This window comes from Harmonia axyridis, chromosome 6 (assembly GCF_914767665.1).
Source record: "Harmonia axyridis chromosome 6, icHarAxyr1.1, whole genome shotgun sequence".
Taxonomy (NCBI): domain Eukaryota; kingdom Metazoa; phylum Arthropoda; class Insecta; order Coleoptera; family Coccinellidae; genus Harmonia; species Harmonia axyridis.
The window spans coordinates 10,219,817-10,240,623 of record NC_059506.1 but is presented as its reverse complement, the minus strand read 5'-3'; the positions used below and the strand labels follow the sequence as shown (position 1 = coordinate 10,240,623).

Sequence of the window (20,807 nt, the reverse complement as noted above, 5' to 3'; positions counted from 1 at the left end):
CAACTTGTACTCGTTATAGAAATCAGGAGAGGTTTTGAATCTTCGTTCCAGTGAAAACAGACGTCGCAAGGCCATGGTATATGTATCTCCAAAGGATTTGTTTATCCCTTCTTTGAAGGGTAACATAACCGTGTAATGACCTGTTGAATCACGAGAGTAATTATCGTCAAATATCTTCTCACACAGGGCATCATCTGGTGAAAAAATTTCAGATTTAGGAATTTCTTCAATTTCCCAAAATTGTCTAAGCGTTGAGTCAATTACAGAATTAGCTGTTAAGTGAAAAGAGCTAGAGCTGATGGACTAGAGGTGTTTCTCATCAATATCCAACCGAATACAGTTTGTAACGCAGAAGGTTGTTTCAGATTACCTGGCAAACGACCTGTTCTCAGAATGAGAGGAAAGATAGCTGCTCCTACTAGCATATCAACTGGACCAGGAGAATGAAAGGTTGGGTCAGCCAGTTTGATATTAGAAAGAGAATACCACTCATGGTAGGGTAGAAAGTTGTTAGGCATATTAGAACAAATCTTCGGCAATACGACTGCATCAATAGTGTAAGATGGATTTATGGACCCTATCGGACGAATTGTACATGTTATGGAATCAGAAACAGATGCTGATGTTTCACCAAGGCCAAAGATAGCAAGAGGGGTTTTAAAACATTCAAGTCCTAACCTTTTTACGCATTTTTGTGTGATTATATTCGTTTGGGAGCCTGGATCTAAAAGAATGCGAATATTTTGATATTGACCTCGAGCATCTAAGACTTCAACCCGCGCAGTAGCTAGCAACACAGTAGCTGGCGATGCAGATATGTTTGTTAACACTTGAGAGCGGCATACCATGGAAGTAGATGGAATTTCATTACAAGGATCAATTGTTTCAGGAGATGGATCAATTGTCCCTAAATGCAACAATGTGTGATGACTCTTATGACAATGACGGCAAGTAGATTTCGACGAACACCCCGATACTCTATGTCCCGAATGAAGGCAGTTAATACACCAATTTTTGTCTTTAACGATTTGCAATCTTGCTGATGGAGGTTCATTGAGGAAAGAAGAGCATTTATAAATTTAATGGTTAGCATTACAATAGCTGCATGAAAATTTGTTCGGCGAATTTGACTGAGTAAGAAATGTTGAACTTTTTTCATAAGGCTTATCACTTGATGATGCATTCACGCGTTGTGAAACCGAGAACTTAAGTGACTCTAAAGAAATACATTGATTTTTGAGAAATTTATAAAGAGCACGATACGAAGGAATTTCTGTGGAACATTCTTGCAGCTCAAATCTCTTAATTGTTGCTATATCTAATTTCTGTATGAGCGAATGAAAAAGAATAAAATCCCAATCTTCAATAGGCAAATTAAGATTTTTCAAAGCTGTTAAATTCTCCGAAAATATTGCTAATAAATTTCTCAGACCATCCACTGACTCATTGGTTAGTTTAGGTGCGTTACATATTTCCTTCCAAAAAGAATTTGCTAAAAGCCTCTTGTTTTGATATCTTTCAGTTAACGTTTCGAAAGCTAATTGATAATTTTCTTTTGTTAACTGATATCCCTTCAGAAGATTTCTCGTTTCAGAAGACAACGAACTGAGTAAATATTGAAATTTATCAATATCTGATAAGGTGGAATTTGTGTGAATCAAACTATTAAAAATGTCGAAAAAAGTAGGCCAATTCTTATAACTTCCATCAAATGTCGGTAAAGAAATTTTTGGAAGCTTGACATTTGGCGTTGTTGACGTTGTATCAATATTCGAGGAGGTTTCTTCGTTGAATAAATTAGTGTAAATGGTCTTGACAGTAAAGAAATTATGCATAAAGCTAGTTTTTATCTCCTTTTCAGCGATCATATCTGGATTTTAGATTGTTGACAAAATGGAGATAATCGAATTATGCATTGTTTTAAATTCTTCGAGAATATCATCTAAATTGGAACACCGCAAATTAAATCGAACGTGCAAACTTTGATCAGTTACAGCAAGTTGGGCGAGCGCTAGTATTTCCAAGATTTCATCTATTTGAAGTTGGCGCAAGGCTTTTGCTTGTTTCAATTTATTGACACTCATTTTATCGAAATGAATGAATAAAATTCGATATTCTGCAAAGACGTGATAATAAAAAAAGAAAACAATGATATAATGAGTCTATCCTCAATATATTTATTCTTCACCAAAATATTTGTATGCAAATAAAATTAAATTGTCTGAAAAATGAAAAACAATTTATTTTCCGGATGAAAACAATCGTAAAATTCTCGTACTGACGACGATCATGAAAATATTCAAGATAACATGAAACAGATGTGCAGTTATGATAAGAGAAATATGGGACAGAGTTCTGATGCTCTTTCCGCTGCTTATCAAATGCAAAACAAAATTAAATGAATATTTTCAATTTGAAACGATGGAATTTTGAAATGAGAACGTCTATTAAAAGAAAATTCGGCTCTGATTGGACCAATGTCGCCGACTGAGGCGTATTTATGAATTTAATGGACTGTATAAAAAATAATGAAAATAAATCGAGTACTGGTCAAATCGACCTACCTTCACTGATTGTTTGTAAACCTCAATTATCCTGCTATTTTAAGGCACAATCCTGATCATTAACAATGTCGAAATCACTGGTAATTGTAGAAATTTTATATTTTCTCTCTGCAGCACATCGAAAACCCAAAACTCAAAACTTCTCTCTTGCTTCTTCCACATGTGTTCGCTGCAGGTATGGTATTAAATTTGACCAACACATGCGCGCGAAAAATTGAAATAAAACTTGAATTTCTTCCAACAAAACATTCTCATTCCACAAACCAAAATTAACTAAAATAAATTTAAGTCTGAAATTAAAGAAAGAAAAATGAAAGTTTTTTAGGTACTTGGAACCTGAACAATTATATTTAGTCTTAAAATTTAAATCGACTCTTATTGACCCAGTAAACTAATCCTGTCCCTAGAGAAAGAAGGTCAACTAAAAAGACCTGTCCATTGAAGCGACGGGCCGGACTCACATAACATCTTAGTGAATTTACATAATTATTAATTCTCCGAGACCTCTGGAAAACCGCTCTTCCAGGGGTTCAAAGAGCATCTCAACCGGAGATAAGTGAACGATTGATCAACTTTCTCTGACCAACCCGTTCATGACACAACCAAGATTAAACGCGCAAACTCCATAAACAACTGATATGCTAACCTCAGTTTTTTAAAAGTCCTTTATGCAAGCAGTTGTTATCGTTTCCAACATTTTAATTGTTGACAACGGAACCACACAAAGTGAAAATGTAAGTCGACAACTCTAGTTCAAACACGATATTTTTCTAACATGTTTCCTGACTTTCTGAATTTATATGTTTGTAAAGATTTTAAAAATAAGATTTTAACTTTTAATGTTGTAATTTCGTGCATCTGTATTTGATTGTAGTTCTTGTTGTTCCATTTCAGAGCCCTGATGAAGACTTTGAAATAAAGTCGAAACTAGTTGGCCTTTTTTACAGAAAGTTGGTTTTGTGAATATATCCCTGTCCTAGAAACCTGTTAAAGATCACCGAATTAATATACATAGGTCTTATCATCATTCATCGTACAATGTAATATAATTTGTGAAATGCCTGATTTCGAGGATCGACGAGAAATCGAGAAACCTAGGCTTCCTTCAACACAACGAGCTTATTTATTTATTTATTCTCAGTTTTTTTGAGCAATGCATACTTCGAGTACTAACTTGTCTCAACTACTCAAAAATTGTCACCAGTTCCACTATTGCCAGCCGAGAAGGTGCTTCACAACGGCCAAAAAGTGCTTTTTAAATTTACTAACTGTAACTGCACAATTTTCACCAATTTTGTTGTGAATTTTAAAAATTTCAATGCGTTATTGAAGCGAATATCGTTCTATTTTGAGTAATGGCGTAGTTTTTACATGTCAAAAAATAAGATGACAGCTGACATCTTCAAAAGTCATAGCTGTCCAGATAGCGGGCTATTCAAAATGAAACCTTTTATTGAAAAAACCTGTATTAGAAAAAGTAAGTCGTTTCTTATAGCCTACAGAGACCGAGAAAGGAAATTACACTAAAAAAACGTTACTTTAGATGTTAATAACAGAATATTGGCAATAATAATACATTCAAATACTAGAAAGCATTGATTTCAAATTGATGGTAAGTATTATTACATCGACTTTTCGGGACCCACAATTAATAATGTAAGTACTCCATTTTTATAGTTCTATTCGCCTCTACGGATTCTACAGTTAGCTTTAATACATCAATAATATATTGCAACAGTTTTAAGACTACTATTTAAATGCAACGTCTCGTATTTTAGGTCCAACATCCACTTAATTGTTTTTGTCAAAATTTGCGATGATATTTTTAACTAATAATGTTGTTTTGATTTATCAGTTGAAATTGAATAAAACAACACATATGTTGAATTTTTGCTTTATTTGACTAAACCTTTTTACAGTAAATTGGACACAATTCTCAACGAAATTCTTTGGGTAAAGATAGATAACTAAAAATCAGCTTCATTATTTATGTTGTTAGCAACGACAAGTCAAAGGTTAATTTGCCACTATTTCAAAAATATATAAAATTTAAATTTTCATGCATATACATAAAAGTTCTAGAACTTCCACAGTACAGAGTTAAACATTTGACAAGGCGTTCTCAACCAATTTTTATGGTCACTCTCGGAGAATTGCGGTGTTTCATCCCGGGACCACTGATTGAAACATCAGTATGACAACTTAGTGGTCAATGTCATATCACCTACCACCTCCAGAGCCGAGCGTGGGAAGTTTACGGTTGGGTTTATGTCCCAAGCGCTGCCGTTATACCGAGATTTGCTCAGCGTACGGTGCCAACTCTCGAGCTAGCGGAGTTACCACAATAATATCAACAATATCATACCATTCCAGCTTCATCAGTAATCTTTCTGTCTTAAAATTTACAAATATAAATGATCGTAACGCCTTAGTGGATTTTCAGATGTTCTTTACCACTTACTCAATGCAATTATTCTATAGGGTGAAATATCGAAATTGACTATCAATAATTGTGTATATTCTTAATTCATGAACTTTCTGTTTACAAAAAAGCGATAAGTGAAAAAAAAATATTGATAAGACCACTACGATACTACAAAAAATTGTTAATGAAAACTGCAGAATACTTTTCGAAAAATCACAACTATTTATTTGAAATATTTCCTTGGCCATTTCACTCATTATTTATCTCGTTCTCTAAATGTTCCATCCATTTTGAAAAAATGAGCTTTCTTCATCCTAAATCTATTTCAAGCATATCTATTACTATATCATGTTCACCTATTTACCTGCCAACAGAAATTCACTTTTAGCATTATCTAGTCCACTCATCAAATACATACAGATTCACGAAGATTCAACTGTTTTTGTTAAACATATCAATAGATTTAGTATATACATAAACATCAAATTGTATTGTGTTTTTTAAAATTTATTTGTGAACTCATCTAAGTTATCACTTGCTATATCATGTTAGGAACAAGCATCGCAGTAAATTCAAGCAAATATTCATTTTATAATTTGCATAAATTCTATATACCTATTCAAAATCTTCCAATACTTATTGATTCAATTATCTATTTCTGTCAATTACTTTAATCTTAAAGTTACTTTCAATAGTTGAGATTGTAACATTGATCTTAATTTTCTAATTCTAAAGACATTTTTGCCGTTAGGTTCTTCATCAACATATCTGAAACCTTGAATTAATTAAAAAAATATATCTTATGAAAGAATATATGATTATGCGTACACATGGCAGTAAATTCCACAAATCGAAATTTGCATCAGTAACCCTGTTTAATATTAACATTACTACTAATATTGTTGTACTAAATCACTGATTTATCAACATACTTATTAGGTACCTCACAATCAGCGTATTATCTTTTAAATTTCAAAATTAGAATTTTTCAGTCTATCTCTATAGTTCAATTTAGTTTAGTAATCTTTTTTTGTCGTCTGATTTTTTAAATCACACTTATTCTACGTTTCAGTGAAAGTTGAAACTGATGAGTACTTCAGAAATATAAAAATGGGAAAAATTTTTCTACCACACAATTGATTTTAATCAACTTGTCAACCTTCTGATAAATCATTTATATACTTCACCTATAACATTTAGGTAGTGCTAGCTAGAGCAAGAGATAAACGTTATTTCAATATTTGAAAAAAAAATTCCTTTGATTTTCCTGACAACAAATTTATCATTCAAGAGTTCAGTGTAACATAGGTTTGTCTTGAATGTGTGAAGATGTGACCACTGCCTCTTGAAAAAGTTAGCACCCTGCTGAATTAAGCATAGATATCTGGTCAATTCAGTATATATCTAATCAGTGGACACTCTAGCATTTCTAGACATCTCACGCCAATTGAAAGTCTAGAATTCTGAGTTTTTTGCCAATATTGTTCTCAAACGATTTTATTTGATCTACTGATGAATAATTTGGAGTCAAATTCAATCAATCAATAATTTATTTGTCATAGCAAAATACAGTATTTGAGAAAAGGAGAAATGAACTTCATATAACAAGAAAAATAGGACCAAATTCAATTATGTCCTTCCGTGAACATGATTACTCGAATCTCGTTGTCAGGTTCGTTAATGGGGAAAATTCATACCCAATAATTTCGGAATTTTATTTTCTCAACTACAATTAGAATTATGTATTTGGAGGTAAAAAAAAAAATTATACTATAAGAAAACCATAGCAAATTCGTGCAGAATATAAAAAAAACAAGATTCGACCAAGTTTAAATTTTGTGGGTGAAGTCAAATCAATAATTCCCAGCTTGATCCCAGCTTGCGTCACCTTTTGGTGACGCAATAAAAATTTTATGATTATTCATAGAAAATTCAGACAAATATCAAAAAAGGAGACCCTGTTTCCGATAGGTCCGACCTAGTTGAAATTTAGTTTTTATGTTTATTCAAAACTAGTATGTGCACACGACTTTGCTCATTAAAACATTATATTTTAATGACTATAACTTTTTTTACTTTCATCCAATTCCAACGAAAAAAACTTAATTGCTTAAAGCTTTATTGCTCTAAGCTTATCTTCGCCCAATTCGAAAACCGCAAATGAATCCTTAAAGTATTTCATAGATTAGCGTGTACATACAGGCACAAATATAAAAATATGTAGTTTTCTGTTCTCGTACTGTTTTTTATCGTTTACGATAAACTTTAACTTTACTGTGAAGAATCATTCGACGGTAGCGTCATCTAATTTCAAAATTATTTGAACGAAACTGCGGTTCTCCTTCTACTAATCTTTATGCAATGATGATAAAGATATATTATGCCCGCCACTCACGAAGCGTTTTTTCGAGCATTTGGTAGCAGGCGTTCAAGAGATTCCAGTCGGGCAGCTCGGGACACGACCGCACGACTGTAAATCAGAGAATGAACTTGACTGCCCGACCGGAATCTCTTGAACGCCTGCTACCAAACGCTCGAAAAAACGCTTCGTGAGTGGCGAACATTAGTTATCTGAGCTTTTAAAGTTCAATGGAATTAGTAGTTGCAGTTCAGAATGAAATTCATTCAAATCAATGCAGCCAGGAATAATAGAGAAATAGGTTGTAGGGCATAATAAACCCAACTGCCAATATAATTTAAATGGAATATAGTAGAATTTCAGTAGGTATGATCTGATTCTTTGTTCCTCAGTAGTTACGAAAAACATTTGAATAAACGATTAGAATAACTTGAGAGATTGCAATTGTGAGAAACGAAAAAGGAGAAATGGAGCACCACTGTTGCAAGGCCTGGTATAACTTGTCCAGTTGATCGTGATAGAAACAAATGGAATTCAAGTGATCAAGAAAATAAATATAGTTCATTTCTTTTTTGTTTTCTATTTGGAACAAGAATTTCACATTTTTCCTTTATATTTACCTACTTATCGAATCCTCATTTGAAGTACTCACCGTTTCATAGTATCATAAATTTTATTCACTATATCTCATCGTTGATTATTCAAATTCATCATCCTACTCTCTAAGCATTATTAAAAACGAGATCTTACATATAAAATGAAATTCCATTGTACCCATCGAAGTTGGGGTACAATGTAATTCTCAATGAGATTTTTTCAGGTATTTTGTACTAGCAATTTGAAGCCTTAGAATTTCATGTGAACAAAATGAAAATATTAATATCATTGACCAGAGTGTCACATTAACAAAAGAAGGGTGTGTTCCTAAGAAGTTTCCTTGAAAAATTAAATCTACAAAACACATCAATATCATTCCAATGAATTTCATAAAGCTACTTGTGCGAACTTCTTAATCACAAATCACAGGTGATGCTAGGTGAGAATCAGCACTCAAATTTTTTGGATGAGGTTAGATTTCAGAACAATTATTAGTTATTCAATTCATTGAATAACTAAGTTGATAACTGAGTTGATATGGATTTCAATCCATATCAGCTCAAACATTTTCAATGATCAACATATTCCGAAGTAATCTGAAGATTGAAATAACCATAACTGCTTTTTACTTGCATTTGTGGTCTCCAAGAAATGTTTACAGTTAATTAAAAAATTATTTTCTTTGTTGAAAATGTTCAGATGATTTGGTAATATCGGCACCAAGTTCCAATAACCTCGTTTTTTTTTTCGTTTTATCCATGATTAACAGTAACTATGTAAGTCATGATCTTTATTTATCCATTAAAAGTTAAAATGTATAATCAAGAACAAGGCCAGTCAGTTTTTGAGCATGAAGCAAATAATTTTTTAGCATCTCTTTCAAGAATCCTCTGAACCATCACAACAGCAATATTTTCAGATTTACCTAATATAAATTGACAAAAAATCTGCCAATAGATAAGGCACAATGCTTCCTCATTCTTCACTTTTTAAAAGTCAACTCTTTTAGCTTCTGAAAGTTCCGATTTACTCATACGCAATGCAAGCCCTATATTCAGCAGTATTTTTAATGTCCAATATCAAAAACCCAAACCAAATTTGACCAAAACCAGACAAGTAGAATTTCAAGTTTGCAAAAGACCTGAAAATTTCAAAGGAACTTTTACCAATTCAAATATCCATATGTATTTTCATTAACATCAAACAATTAGAAGGAGATATATGTATAGAAATTCTGAGAATTTCAAGTTTGCGCATGCGAAGTCTTCATGTGATAATTCTTAATCTGATATTAGTATGGGAATATCTACGGCCAAACTTAATAACCAATCAAAATTCATTAAATTCGGATAATAATTGTTGAAGAATGTGTGGCCACACGGACTGTCGTACATACAGACATGAAATCAAAGCTACTCAGGATGGTCTGAAATATATTTTGCGAGTACAAATTTCGAAATTGGAAACCAAACATTTTTTCCTTACCAAAAGTGATTATACCTAATGCTTCCACTCTCTTTGTTAGATTCGGAATCGTAAATACCGTATGAACTCATAGTGTGGCAAAATTTTTTTGTGGAATTGCAATTAATTGTTTTTATTTTATTCGAATGGAATACCATCAAGTGAAGACCAGATTTCGCGAATTTAATAGTAATAGTAATAGTTTTTTCATTTGATCACAATTATTGAGTACAATAAAAGGAAAATACGTCATACAAAAGAAAAATAAATCCAATCAATATAAGTTCTTGAGAGAGTAGTAGTGTTCGAAAAATTCTTGAATTTTATAGGGTTCGCATTCCAAGACCAGTTTTCGTATTCTATTTTTAAAGACTTTTTCATTTTGGATCATGTGATAAAATGTTGGCAGACTGTTATAAAACTTCAAGGAATTAATTATAGAGACAAAATTCCAGCTTTGTTTTTGAAGGATTCAATGTAGTGTTTATGTATGATCTTCTCGATTTTCAAATCCTAAGTCATCAATATCTCCGCTATTTTAGGTTCATTTGTGCTTTAAATAATTTTCTATTAAGCAAATTCATTGATCATTAATAAGGAAAGAAGCAAACCATTAGAATTCAACGAGCCAAACGTGGCGGAAAAGCCGTCCCTCACAGAGTGGCGGCTGCCCCACCATATCATACCTTAGTGCCAGCGCTGGCAATACCTGATAAAATCACGAAGTGAAGAAACAACCGTTTAAGTGAGATGTTTAAGTTAATCAAAATTCTTTATTTATGATTAAAGTTTTTCTTGTTCTTAAAAGGTTAGTAAGTCTGATATAAGACTGTTCTGGGGTTACCTGTGATAAATTTGAGTTTTCATCATTTGTTGTTAATAGACAAAGTGCTTCTAACAAATAGTAATATAAAGCAAAATGAGATAGTTTTCGAGCGAAATTTCTCAAGTCAACTGAAAGTAATTGAATTATAAAATTCAAATAGAATTCAGAAATGTAGATATTCTTGTATTCTTTAAATATGAACATCTAAGTGAACTGTCTCAATTTAAAGATATTATTAATTAATTCAAATATAAAAATTTGTATCTTCTATTTCTAATCTTCAAACTAGTTGAGATCAACCTGTTAATAATCAGATTTGTTTTGGTGAACACCTGAAAAAATCTCAGTCATTCTTATCAGATTAAAAAATAAGGTCCAGCCTTTTTACTATGTGCTCCTTTATCATGACATACGATATGTACAAGTTTAAGATTTTTTGTAGTAAATAAATCTTCGTAAATACTCATGGCATCTAGAATTATTTCATCATTTAAGGGTTCCAATTTTTTACCGTTCTCTGTAGCACTTTTATGTTTCAATGCTTCACAAATAGCAGGTAAGATACTTCTGGACCTTTCTTTGACGTGATCCAAATTCCAACACTGAAAAATAATCCTTTCCTCTCTACTTTTGTATGGGTTGATTTGGTGTGAAGTTTCATACAAACATTTTTCCTTATCCCATCTTCCTTGGCAGGAAAAAGTACCATTTTTGTTGCATAGAGATTTTAGGACGCCGTCTCCATCCCATTTCCTCCTGTCGAAATAATGCCCATTGTACTTAGAATATTTAAGTCTATTATTCAATTCTAACAATAAAAACTGAAGTCTATCTTGAGGTAATTCCGTTCGTTTTCTGAGCTCCTCTCTTGTGCGGTAGAAGAAAGTTCTGATGCGGTCCTGAGCCTTTCGAAACATGAAGTCTTCTTTTGTTTTTGCATTTGTATCTAACCCTGATAATGTAAATAGTCGGATTGTCAATGATGTACATAAAAATTAATAGGTAAAAGTGGTCATTACAAATAAGAATAGTTTGAAGCCACATTAAAAATTAATACTAAGATAGGCTTAGGTGAGATAATATTAATCAATTAATTAATATTAATAATTATGCAGGCTGAACTCAATATCCTAAATAATGTAATTCTTATTCCTCATAAGAAATAAAGAGCAAGATGTTACTTTTTTCTAGTTATGCAAAATTGTATGTGTCGCTCTAATAAGAAAACGGTGAAATACCTTTAACAACCATTGTAATGCCAATTTCCAATATGCATTAATTATTTTTATTATTGGGACTGGCTGAATGCGGCCAGCCAAATTCAAAATATGTACTGTCCTCATTCGGCTAGTCCTAATTGGTAGAAAGAATTACTATATATTAATAATTTATTGTATTATTGAAGAGCATGACAAAGAGCCACAGCCACTTTACGTCGAGGGGACTCTCTATTATGTATAATCGCCATAAATCTTTGTATGAAATACATTCTATCAAGAATTATGTTTGTTTATGACTTTGAAATTCATGTTTGACATACCCCGAAGAATATGTGAAAATCTGCCTAATAAAAGAATATATACACACCCGCAAAATTGGAAATAAAAAAGAAGAAATGTTTGGAAAAGAGGATGCAACAAGTGAGTGCTTGTAAATAGTATTGTCTGTCAACAAATCACTCCAAGGATTTTCTAAAGAAATTTGTTTTGTTCATCCCTGCATATAACAAAAAAGGAAGTAAATGAGGACATCATCTAAATAGTTGAGCACCTGAGGAATCCAGCAACTATTCGAAAAAAATAATTGCTCAAGAGAAAACGAACAACAAATTTCGTTGAGATTTTGACCGTTCCTATATTTTTCCCGGTGGGTAAATTTTAATGCCAGTTTATGTACACAAGCCATTTGAGCAACTTATCTTGTGCTAGCCAAATTGAACTTGTGTCTACTTTCACTTGTTCAATTTGACAAGCTGCCAGTTTGGCAGCCAACTGAACAATTAAAAAAAGAGGAAAGAAGATTCATAAGTATTGCCAATCACTCTATCACAGATAACAAAATATAGCTATTAATAAAACAATGGAGAATACTGGTAGATAACTGTTAAAGGAAGGAGAGTGGAGAGAGCTTGGTTTTGAAATGATATTTATGATATTGAGTATGGAAAATAAATTATTGATATTTTCCTGGTTGAAACTGTGTAGATCTTTTCAAATTCCACTTCTTTGCATTGCATGTTTGAACAGCACTTCAAAAATATTTAGAACTTTAGTAATATCAATGAATAGAATATTTACCCTCAAACCATTCAGGATGTTCACTTTTTAATGAAAACTTAGACTTATCATCATCGATTCCTCTCAATAACTCTGCCAATTTGTAAACTTTACTTTTCATATTCTCACTAAAAAACTCCTGTACTTTCTCGCCTGCTGTAAGATATTCATTATTCACTTCTCTTATAGTTTTGTACAGAATTTCAGAATCTGTCTGAGCAATTTCTCCATGCTTCACCCAAATGAGCAGAGTTTGAGGTTTAAGAGTCTGCAAGTAATCCTCTGTTTCTACAAAAGTGCCATCTGGAAGTTGAAATTCTATTTCTGATGGAGTCAACTTCAATTTGAATTTCATAATAGTTTTAACTTTCAGTTCTTCCAAGTCTTTGGCAGCTACACCCACTCTTATCTTCCGATTAGCATCTGTTACCTTGAATCCTTTAGCAGAAGCAGTCATATTCTGTAAAATTTCAATGAAATCAGTTAAATATAACAGATATCACATAATACTCAAAACAAACCCAGATCTCAAAACTAACAGTACTTATATATAGGTATGAAATTCAAATAGCTAATTTCTCATTATTCAAATATTGAACAGCAAAAAAGAACCGCAATGTTTCAATGTATACATCTAAAAAGAATGGGGTTTAAACAACTGGAAAAATATTAATTTTGCCAAATATTAATATGTGCTATATCTTTCTGATGATATGAAATAAATGGAAGTAGAATCCCTATTCTACTTGATTTTCGAGAAAAATAAAGCCTTTTTTGTTATTAATATATAAATTCCTTATGTTTAATTAATATTGGTGAAATCATTTGATACTATAGAGAAATAAATAATTTTACATATAATACAGTTCATTGATATTAATGTAAAAGGTAAATTTCAAGTTAAAAAACTTGAACATTTCTAAATTAATGGATACACTGATTTCAATAAAAAAAAAACACTTACCATATCGAAAGTCCAAACAAATCAAGGGAAAAAATGTTTTGTTTTCTGTTAATACTTCTAACAATCGAACAACGTCCAATGTTTATCTTTAAAGTTTATACCATTGAATATTGAAATATGAAATGAAGTTTTCGTTATTTCACATACTGCAACCAATAATTCACTAACAACGTTCTTGTAGGTATTCTTGGTTGCAATGCCCTGGTAATTCCGCAATTCCACTTATTTAAGGGTGGATTGGAGATACAAGTGGGGGTAAAATGGAAAATAAGGGTTTACTCTGAAAGTAGGAAACGGAAGTAAGTCAATAGGTCAATGTCATTGCCATCTGAACTTCTTTTATATACTTTCGTTGTCGGAAAATCAATAGAAAGCATCAGTAGCTCTCTCTCTGCGATAACCTTGCCCCAAATTTAACCCATATATAGGTAGTTAAGTGCAAGTAGTACAACGTACAACTAAGTTATATAAATAATAAATATGCTTACTGAAACCTTTAAATTAGCTATACATATACACATAAATGAATATTTCTGATACAATAAGAAAAAAGTTGCTATAAATGAAGTTATGGAAAAATAAAGTCCCTTCGTATTGATTATTGTTGTTCACTGAAAGGCTGAAAAGGGGTATCTTGAATTGTTATATTTAGTTGAAAATTACTTTTAACGTATGAGAACAACAACTTATAACATTATAATATGTATTTTTCAGGAAAAATGAAGGTATCATAACTGATCCTTGGAGAGATAAGGAGAAGAAGATCCATAAATTTCAAGATTTGCAGGAGTTTAGAACTAAGAAGAGGAAGAGCTCAATCCTGATATTTTTCAATATCCTGGATATTATATGATTGGATGAGTGAATATCCTCCTTAGTGGAGAGTGAGAAATCCGACTGCGAGCGTGCGAAGATGTTCTTCCTCTTGCGCTGATAGGCTAAAGTCGGGCCATTTCTTTAAATCATTTATTGTAATAATGTATTTTGAATAGCAATAAAAACTTAATGAATACAATTCTTCATAGACTCTCTTTTTTTTAATTGCCTGTATAATCCGGAAACTATTTTTTGAAAGATTTTACTATTATCAAATTATGATAAATGACTTGAACTAAACTAGTTGAAAGTAATACAAAATTGAAGAATGAAATGTAATAGACATAACTGATTCTATTCAAACGGTAAAATTGTTTGTGAAAACGATTTTTCATTCTACCATCAATAATATTCGTACTTAGAATTTTGGTTGTCGAGAGTCAAAGTAATAAAATAGAACAACACAAATAGGTAATTACTAAGCAGTATACTTTCATTTTGAATCTTTAAGTGGTTATATTTAAGAGTTAGTCTATATTGAATCATAGTATTATACTATGATTGAATTGAATATTCCAACCAAACATTTGAAAGAATGACCATCTTCACTCAATAATAACATAATATAACAATTTTCACTTGATAAAAATATATGAAAATCATTCTCATTTTAAGTTGCGATATAATAAAAAATATATTTTACGTAACAAGTCCGGAAAATAGGGTTTTTTTGGACGAATAGACAAAATTCCAGGACTCGCTTACGCTCGTCCTGGAAGTCTGTGAGTCCAAAAAAACCATTTTCGGGCGTGTTGCGTACAATATTTTTTTCGGCAACCATGTAAAATAACACTATCGCTGCTGCTTTCCAAATTTTATTGCGATTGCGATCAAAAAACATGCAAATTTTTGACAACTAATTTCATATGAACTGTCAGCCGTTATCTCGGTTGCTATGGATTCTATGATTCTTTTCCGGCCTAGTCCGGGAAGTACGTACTTTCCGGACTAGGCCGGGAAATGCTACTCTCTCAGAGAAAAAACGTCCGGGAAGTGAGCACTTCCCGGACGGTTGCCGAAAAATTACTATTTTCTACTATCTTACTAGAAAACTTCATTTTCGCCCCTAAAGAAGGAAGGAATACGCTCTATTAGTGTGACGTCACTCACCGCCATTTTTGGTTCTCCTGTCAGTGTTCGGAATCGAAACAAATAAATTGTCATTCAAATTAGTACGGTTTCAGTATTAATTGATAAACAGAAGGAACGAGGTTAATACCAGTAACTTTGAATCCTATATCATTCCCCAGATTTTGTAAAAAGCCGTGTTTATTAGTTGAACCTCAAGTTCGAACTTACGGCATTTATCTCGTTCCTTCTGTCTATCAATTAATAGTAAAATCGTTCCTTAAATAATCTTATTTATCAAAATAAGCCAATTTCTTCAACGACAACGTACTAATTTCAATGACAATTTGTTTGTTTGGATTCCGAACACTGACAGGAGAACTAAAATGGCAGTGTGTGACGTCATCACTAATAGAGCATATTATTACGATCATTTCCACAGTAACGTAATTGGACGTTCGCCAAAAAAATAAAAGTCAAGCTCAGTGAAATGTCATTGAATTTTGCAAAAGGCAGCGCTACGATTATAGTTCAATTAATAAATAAGAAATTAAAAATTTAATTTATATTTTGATTATACGAACCTCCTTCACTCGACGTATTTCGCGAAACACCAGTCGAGTTTCGCTTTCGTGAGTCGGTGTATAATCGAATATTTTCTGTGCTCTTATGATATAAATGTTTATCCAATGAATATTAAAAAATATTCAATGATTATTAAGTTAATACTTATTCGAATATTCTACTCAAAAAACATAGTGACCCATGATTGGACTAGACCTTCTTTGAGATCTAGCAAAAAATATGCATAAATATTTAACAGATCTATTTAACGAACAGGTAATATTGAACAAAGTTTACTATAATCTGATGCATAAATGTACAAACGTTCGTTATTCCTGGAAAAGTCGGGAGTATTCTGGTGTTACCGAAAAAATTGTCCTATTTTTATAATTAAATTGTCGTTTGGTAAATACAGAGATTTTTTTATCACATGACAACGTACAAAATACAATAGATCCTTAAATATAGACGCAGTAAAACCTTCGCTGGGACAATACAATCTACATAGAACCTCCACAGGTCTAGAGGTACAAAAAGAATGATGAAGCGGATTCTGAGAACATTCAATTCTTCAAGAATACACTTCGTGATCAATTATACGGAATTTTCAAAAAATTGTTTTCTGATTCAGTTTTGTTAGGGAAGGATGTTACTTCAGTCGATGTGTGTACATTTTAAGACCATAGATTTAAAAGAATATAAAGATTCGTCGGTTCGCAATTCAGAATACATAAAACAATATTTGACCACTGAAATAGAACAATGTCTAGAAATAGCAATGCATAAGGAATAGGAAGGCAAGGTTACATTTTCGAATGTAGAATCTTATATTATTATTATGAGAACTCTTTATTGCTAAATTCATATGTTAGAATATTATATTCCATTTTTATATTTTTTCATTGATGAAATCCAAATTTTATTAATTTTTCTTTGGCTGAATACCTTTTTCTACTACTATTAAATGAATAATTTCAATTCAATTGTATCTATCAATTTCAATTTTATGTAATTTCCAGTAATTTTAATATTAATAAAACGATTTGTCCGTAGTGAATCACAAAACCTTGTTTTAATCATTCCTGAATAGTGAGTCAAGTGATCATTCAAACTTTCATTCGTAACTTCATAAATATCCAACTACTCACTGAATAGAAAACTATTCATTGAATACTCAACTATTCACTGATTATTCATGAATAGAAAAGTTGACATTGATTATTCAACTATTCAGTGAATACTCGACTATTCACTGATTATTCATGAATAGAAAAGTAGTCATTGATTATTCAACTATTCAGTGAATACTTGACTATTCACTGATTATTCATGAATAGAAAAGTAGTCATTGATTATTCAACTATTCAGTGAATATTCATGATTATTCGAATAATGCAGAATGCAATTATTCGAATATTCAAATCATTCATTCATGATTCCCAGCCCTAATATACATATATATTTCAAATATATAGCGGTCTGCTCTTGAAAGGAACGCCCGTAACGAAGTTATAGTTTGAAATTAAAATCAATTCGAATGCTCTTCATAATATTTGATGAAGTAAATCCAAAAAAAACTATATTCAAAATTAGCTTCAAACCGTTTATTAACAAAATATATAAACTTAAACATAGGTAATAAAAAAAAATATCACTTCTATCACAGTAGATTCATTGGAAAGCTTTAAAAATAAACAAAACTCTGTTATATTGAATTCCCAAATGAAAATCATATCACCTAGCAAAATTAAAAAAAAGGGGATTCCAATAGGTTTAGAAAATTGTGATCAGTTAAAGCTCACCATTTTTTAAATAATTGTTTCCGTAATTTGAAACCAAAGATTATAATATTGAAGTCATAAATTTTTTGGAACTGATACCAAATTTTACATAATAGGTAACAGAAAATTTCAGTAAATAAAAAATCAAACTTAAAACCATTAAGCATTATAGTTACCCCAAATAGAAATTTGAAACTGTTTTTGTATGACTTGTTCATTGGCAGTATTGGATTGATCCGTCAATCAAAAGATTATTACTTCCCTATAGATAGGAACAATCTACAGAGTTTGAAAAATAGGATCTTTGGTTTTTAAAATAATAATGCATTTTCAAATGCTGTTGAAAGTCACATTTGAAAAAATCCATGAAACATAAATGACATCTTATTTTGTAAAATTGAACATGGCTATATTTATAATCACAACCCTGTGCTAAGAATGAAGTTATATTATTTATGCTAGTTGCATATGATTCAGAGTTGAAATTTATCAAATAATGATTGTAATTCTGTTCCATCTCTATGACATTCCTCATAATTTCTTGTTCTTGATGCAAGTTAAGATGATGTACTAAAGGCACTTTGTGAATAAATTCTAGATTACAAACATGGCAACAATAGATATGCACATGATTTTTTATATGTTCAGTATATTGCTTTTGTGTGAGGTAGTAAGTACCACAAGTTTGACAATGAAAATTGTGCAGTTTTTTATGCTCTATTAATTTACTTTTCGTTTTATACCCATTTCCACAAACAGCGCAGTACAATTTTTTGTCAAGAATTGGATAAAATGAATATTTTCCATTATCTGATGAGGACTCTGTATCAGATGTAACCATTATTATATCTTCTTTTTCTACATCTGATTCTGCTTTTTGACTACAATCACAGATATAAAATTCCCCTGTCTTATGATCTAATGATTTAAGGCAATTAGGTTTCATGAACTCTAAGCGAAACTTTTTATAATTTTTGACTATTTTTTTATTTTTTATTCCTTTCTTTTTCAATTTGTTTTCTTTAGATTTTTCTGGAACAAGTAGAAGTTTTTCATTAGGTTTTATAACTTCTAACATACAATTAGCATTATTATCAAATATGAATGCTTTCAAAGGAAATTTCTCTTTTGGTATACATTCATCCTTTTCAGAAACAGGAGGTATATCTTCTATACTCAATTCCAATGATTCTTCATCATCACTGCACAATTCAATAGTTATTTCTTTATTTCCATAAGAGATATGTATGTTGTCCTCAATATATAACCTTTCAACATTCTGCGTATCAATTAATTCTTGTTTGGGAGATTCAATTTTTTTTTTAGTTTTTACCCAGCTAAAAGGCCGAACTGTACAATGCGAAGAATATTTGATTAACTGCTTTGCAATTCTTTGTTTGGAGTGTTTTTCATTGTAATGTTGAATTAGCAGCCTCAAAGAAGAGTACCTTAAAAAACATATTGTGCATCGTACTTGCCTCGAATGATTCTTTAGATGATGCTGAACGAGCAATTTTTTCGAAGGGAATTTCGACAGACAGATTTTGCATGAAACTGGCATTGTGAAGAAATTAAATCATTACGGAAATTTCTCAGTTTGCCTAAATTTTGGTTATGTGCATAGATTAACAAAAAATGGTTATGTGAAGATCATAGATATCCTTAGAACATAGAATACCAGGAAGGAGCATAAGGCGAGTTCGGAAAGTCAACGCTGACTAAAGGCGAATCAAGATAAGCGCTACGCCACCTGGTGACAATCAGAGTAACTATAAATGTTGCCATGGTTTGCTATGGCTCTTACCTGAGAGGTAGTCAGTCCTTTTCATTCCTCTGAGGTTCTAGTATTTTGCTTTGTTTTTGTGTGATATTCTATAAATACTTATATATTTTTTGAATCATTTCAATAGTTCTGAGTCGTTCAAATCGCTATTGTTCAGTTCCTCAGTGTTCTTCCTGGGAAAAAAAGGTCAAATATCAAGTTCCATGCTTTCCCTCAAACTGGTAATAAATATCGTGTTTGGATGGAAGGGAAATTGGGGAGTAAAGTGCTGATGGATCGACAAAAAGCTTGGCAACTGAAACTAAAAATCGATAAACCAGTGACAAGAAATATGAAAGTATGTTCTCTGCATTTTATCGATGATGATTATTTTATCGAGGTAAACACTGACAGCACGTGGAATTTTAGATTATATTTATGGGGATAATAATAATAATAATAATAATCGTTTACAGATTCCAGTTCTACACAGAAAGAATGTTTGAAAAAGACTGCTGTGCCTTCCAGAAATCTTTCTGTTGGATCCACTACCACAAAGGAAGAACCTGAATGTTCTAGTAGTAGATCTGAAAGATTGAATCAAAGAAATATCAACAAAGAAAAACTTATTGCTGAAGAATGCTCTAGTGAAGAAATCGAAGCTACACAAGGTCTATTACAGCTTCTTCAGGGTCAGCCTGATTATAATGGGCCTAAAACTTTCAAGGATTTCGAAGTGCAAGTGAATACTCCTGAAGTATCTTCTTTGTGTGATCTGATAACAACAGATAGTGCTCTGAACAGTTTTTTTTACTGGTCTCAATAATATGAAACTATAAGATACAATAGTAGAAGCAGTACAATCTATTTACAGTGATCAAAGATCAGATCGTTTAACGATCAAGCAGTGTATTGTTTTAGTTTTAACAAAATTGAAATGTGATCTTTCATATTATTTATTTTTTCACAGATCTTGGCGCCAAACCGATAAGTACGGTCGTGTCAAGAAAGCGATAATTGGTGGAAAAGTGAGTGAATTTGAAAAGACTTGTGTGGAGAAGTGAGAGAAAGCTGGAATTCTCAGGTGGTGATAAAGGCAGTTGATGAGATATTTCATAGTAAGAATATAAAGAAGGAAAATATAGACTTAAAAGATTGAGGTTAAAATAAACTAAACAATAACAGAGATTGAAATCATAGGTTTTCTGCAACTGAAGCGCTAGCGAGAGTATCGGGTCGGGAATCGAGTAGGGGACCGGCGGCGGCGCAACCGTGCTCTCG

At 31.8% G+C, this 20,807-nt stretch overlaps 1 protein-coding gene and 1 long non-coding RNA gene across 5 annotated transcripts in view; one reads left to right on the top strand and one right to left on the bottom strand.

Moving 5' to 3' along the window:
- The first annotated feature begins 297 nt into the window (after window positions 1–297).
- LOC123681929 lies at window positions 298–14,490 on the top strand. The gene is made up of 2 exons (XR_006747736.1): window positions 298–3,298; window positions 14,190–14,490. It is a non-coding gene; the product is annotated as an uncharacterized LOC123681929 (long non-coding RNA).
- LOC123681927 (DNA fragmentation factor subunit beta) overlaps window positions 4,443–20,807 on the bottom strand; it is a 36,210-nt gene continuing 19,845 nt past the window's right edge. Inside the window, exons 3-7 of one of the 4 annotated variants that reach the window (XM_045620296.1) lie at window positions 19,569–19,720; window positions 13,476–13,755; window positions 12,533–12,971; window positions 11,049–11,187; window positions 4,443–10,991 (exon numbers count right to left, since the gene is read on the bottom strand). In XM_045620296.1, the coding sequence (XP_045476252.1) occupies window positions 10,592–10,991; window positions 11,049–11,187; window positions 12,533–12,971; window positions 13,476–13,478 (981 nt within the window). In that variant the 5' untranslated portion in view covers window positions 13,479–13,755; window positions 19,569–19,720 and the 3' untranslated portion in view covers window positions 4,443–10,591. Of the gene's footprint in view, window positions 11,188–12,532; window positions 12,972–13,475; window positions 13,756–19,568; window positions 19,721–20,807 lie in introns of all 4 variants that reach the window. The other 3 variants (XM_045620295.1, XM_045620293.1, XM_045620294.1) reach the window with 3 other exon arrangements.